General features: G+C 31.6%; 1 protein-coding gene across 1 annotated transcript; it reads left to right on the plus strand.

The window, feature by feature from the left end:
- Positions 1–347: 347 nt before the first annotated feature.
- LOC145568411 (putative lipid-binding protein AIR1B) lies at positions 348–734 on the plus strand. The gene has a single exon (XM_081627839.1). It carries the CDS (start codon positions 348–350, stop codon positions 732–734), a length of 387 nt encoding a protein of 128 aa, XP_081483965.1.
- Positions 735–4,023: the final 3,289 nt, after the last annotated feature.

The following is a 4,023-nucleotide window of genomic DNA, read 5'->3' on the forward strand; positions in this document are numbered from 1 at the left end:
GCGCAAATACATATGTGCGTGAAGTCCTATGAGCTTACTAGATTCTTAATCAGCAATCTAAATTAAAGGAAACTCAATTTGCAAGGTTTATATATACCTTAATTTGCTCTCTAACGCGAAGCATGTACTTGGATAGTACGTAGTAATAATAATTTATAATTAGACAATATTTAAGTAATTTACAGTCAGTACCAAAATTACCAAATTACCCTTCCATGCAATCTATAAATAGCCATGCAGTGAAGCTCTTCCATCACATCCCAAACCAACAAACACATTCTCTCTAATCCTTAGCTTAAGCATAATCAAAACCCTTATTAGCCCTCCAAATTCAAGAATCATCAAAAATGGCCTCCAAATCCGCCGTTGCCTTTATGATGGTTAACCTAGCCATCTTTGCTTTTGTGTCAACTAATGCCGCTACTTGCCCTGACCTAAATGCGTGTGTCAGCATTGCCAATGATTTGGTGACTGCCCAATTTGGTGGCCAAACAAGGACCGAATGTTGTGAACTCATTCACGGTATAGCCGATGCTGACCTTGGTCTATGCCTTTGCACTAGCCTTAAAAACACTCTTCTAGGAAGCACCCTTGGTGGCCTCCTTAACACCCTTGGCGGTGTCCTTGGTGGCCTTGGGGGGCTTACTGGCAATGACCTCCTTAACAAGGAGCTTTTCACCATCGTTAATGCTTGTGGATTCAACAATCCTACTCAATACAAGTGCCCCGTTTAATGATCGATACGATATGCTTATTACTAGCTAGCCAATTCAAGGGTGGTATGAACTACTCTAGCTAGCTTACTCTCTAAAGTTTTCAAATATATCCCTTACCATGTCCTAACTTGGTCATTTTGTGTAAGAATAAATTAGCTAGTTTAGGATTTCAGTATACCTTATGATTATATCATATACTGAACTTATCATAATCTAGCTATTAGTCATGTAATATGTACTTTTACGTTATTGATTTGCTCCTTTGAGGATCACCTCAATTTCGTATGTTGTCATTGGAGTATGAATTAATGAATAATAATCTTTAATGTTTTATGCTAGTATATGTCTTCTTGAATATATTATGCATAGTGCTATTGACTTAGAGTATGAATGTATAAATATTCTCGAATTTTAGATCATACTTCTTTTATTTTAGTACACATTAAGAGTCGAATATGAAATTATTCAAAATATATAACAACTCAACCAAAAAATTTAAAGTTGTTGGTTAAAATTAATACTTCCTTCGTTCTATTAATATTGCAACAATGGACTTTTTGCACTATTCATCACTCTTGTTTGACCATATAATATGAGTTATACGTTAAGCAAAATATAGTTAAGAGAGATCTTGTTGTATTTGTCTCATATAATACTTTCACAATATCAACTTTTTATAATTTTTACTCTTACACAATTATAGATATTTAGTATATAAAATGTGTTTTAGGATGCGTAATTTTCTCCTTGTTGCAATATTAACAGAATGGAGGAAGTACAACACTCCTCATATGAAAAGCTAAATTCTCCACTTTGAAAATGAGAAATGGGTTGAATAAGATTTAAACATGTAATATGATCTTATTACCACACTACCTCTTGTCTCTTGATACCATGTCAAAAAATTAACTTAAGCTAAAGTTTAAATTGATGATATGGTTGAATCAGAGTTGCAAAGTGGATATAAACTGTATCATAAAGATTTGGTATCAGTTTTACATCACTACCTTCTCTTGCAATTTTTTACCTCATAGGCTTGAGGTATAAGTCTAGGGTTAAAAGGAAAAAAAAAAAAAAAAAAAAAAATCTTACACAAATGAAATAACTTGAGTCAGATCATCATAGGAAATAAAAAAAATGCATAATTTCACATGAACAAAACACTAAGGCCTAAACTTGTTTTATACTCTCAGCGATTGATTCTCTCTTCTCTCTTCTCTCTTCTCTCTCCTCTAGGGTTTTAGTTTTCTTGGTCGTTTAGGCCGGAAATAGTCTAATTTTCAAATTAGACTATTTCCGACTCTTTTTCTTTAATTCAATTTAGTTTTTTGTTTTGCTTTACGTTTTGTTTTGTTTTGTTCTCTCCATCTGTGAGAGTCTGTCCCAATTTTCTGGGATTTTGATTCTCATCTATGGATGGGAATTTTATTTTTAGGTTCTTATAATAATTGGGAAGGTGGTTTGGATTCCTATGGTTATGGGATTTGTCATCAACTGGTTAATCAAAACATCAGCGCAGATTGCGGAGGTCTCAACTTGCAAAGATGCTAAGACATCGAAAATCATTGCTCGCGTCAAGCTTGAAGCGGTGGAGTATGAGCTATGCCAAATATGAAAATTAGTTATGATTTTGATTGTAAAAGTTATGATTTTCTCTAAATTTGTGGTTTACAGATTTTTATTATTGTAGATGCCGTATGGCTATTATTTATTGATATTATTACTTCCCGTTAAAAAAAAAAAAAAAAAAAAAAAAAAAAAAAAAAAAAAAAAAAAAAAAAACACTAAGGCCTAAGGGGTCATTTGGTATGAATATTAGAAATGAAGTGGAAAAGAAATAAATAAAGAAAAGGAAAAGAATTATTTAACAGTTATCTTTTCATTCGTTTGGTTTAAACATGGAATGAAATCACTTAAATGGTTTTTTGTTTTTGTTTTTTTAGGAGGGTAATAAAGGTTACCTGAGCTTTTAGAGAGGTAACTAACTGGTGGAAACCATTATCCAACATGATTAAAAGCAATATATGGAGGCAATACATCGCCCGAGCCTTACTTAAACTTAAAGGCCGCTTCCTTCCAAAAGACACCAACTGACTTATGTTTTTTTTTTTTTTTTTTTTTTTTTTTTTTTTTTTTTTTTTAATAATTTTTTGGAATAATTCCTTAGATTTGACCATGCATTGAGGACGATTTAAGATCTTAAAATTTATGGGTATATATTGGTGTTTTATAGATGATGAATTGATGATTACTTGTATGTTACAAGAAGTTGATTAGTATGTATTTATAGTAGTCAAATGTTTGACTTTCTAATGTGAATGTAATCATAAAGGAATGCGCCTATTTGAATCAAATCATGTACACGTACATATATGGAAATGTTAGATCTCATGAACTGGTGATGGAAATGTGGAATGAATCTATCTATAATTGAAAAATATCATTTTTCACTTTTGTGAAAATAGTTTTCCATACTTTTCTAACCAAATAATAGAAATTAAAATGTTAAGGGAGAAAACGTTTTCCGTCAAAATAAACATGACTCTAAATTCTTACTAAAGTCCAAAAATATCTTTTTTTTGTTCCATAATATTTTACATTCATGTGTATAGCAACAAATAAATTAAAAGTCAATGATTTAGGAAGAAGTACAATATGATTGGAAGAGCACTAACTAATTGGGTTACAACCAATCGTAGGTTCGCTTTATTCGGTTGAATATTAGTAAGGAAAGGAAGGGAAAATAAAGGAAGAAATGGAAAGGAAAGAAAAGGATGGAAAGAGAAGGGTAAACTAATATTAAGCTTGATAGATTTATTCTTTCTTTTCAATTTTGGGAAGAAAGGATAGGGAAGATTTTGTGAAGGTAGCTTTCGTTTCGTTTTCCTTCATTTCCTATCAAATCTTATTTAATTTTTAGAAGCAAACATAAGAATCCAACATTCCAACCCGACCAAAAAGGACCTTAAGGATCAGTTTGGTGTTATTGGTTAATTACATGAGTAGTACAGAGTATAACATATTAACATTTAAAACATTAATGAGTAATATTCCAATTGAAAGTCTAAGCTGGGTGGATGAGATTAGCTCTTGAAATCATGTTAAATGACCAATTTAACCGAAAAGTTGGCTTAATAGTGTGAATGTTATTATGTTATAGCCAAACAAGGACCGAATGTTGTCAGCTCATTCTAGATGATAAGCAGTTCTTTGCATTTATAGCAGCCAAATGTTTGACTTAATGGTGTGAATGTTTTTTTTTTAACACAACAAAGGAAGATAGATATATTAGAGGATTATCCTTACA

This window comes from Chenopodium album, chromosome 2 (assembly GCF_948465745.1).
Source record: "Chenopodium album chromosome 2, dcCheAlbu1.1, whole genome shotgun sequence".
NCBI lineage: Eukaryota > Viridiplantae > Streptophyta > Magnoliopsida > Caryophyllales > Amaranthaceae > Chenopodium > Chenopodium album.

Coding starts and splice junctions, on each gene's coding strand:
- LOC145568411 (XM_081627839.1), top strand. CDS start 348: ATGGCCTCCAAATCCGCCGTTGCCTTTATGATGGTTAACCTAGCCATC.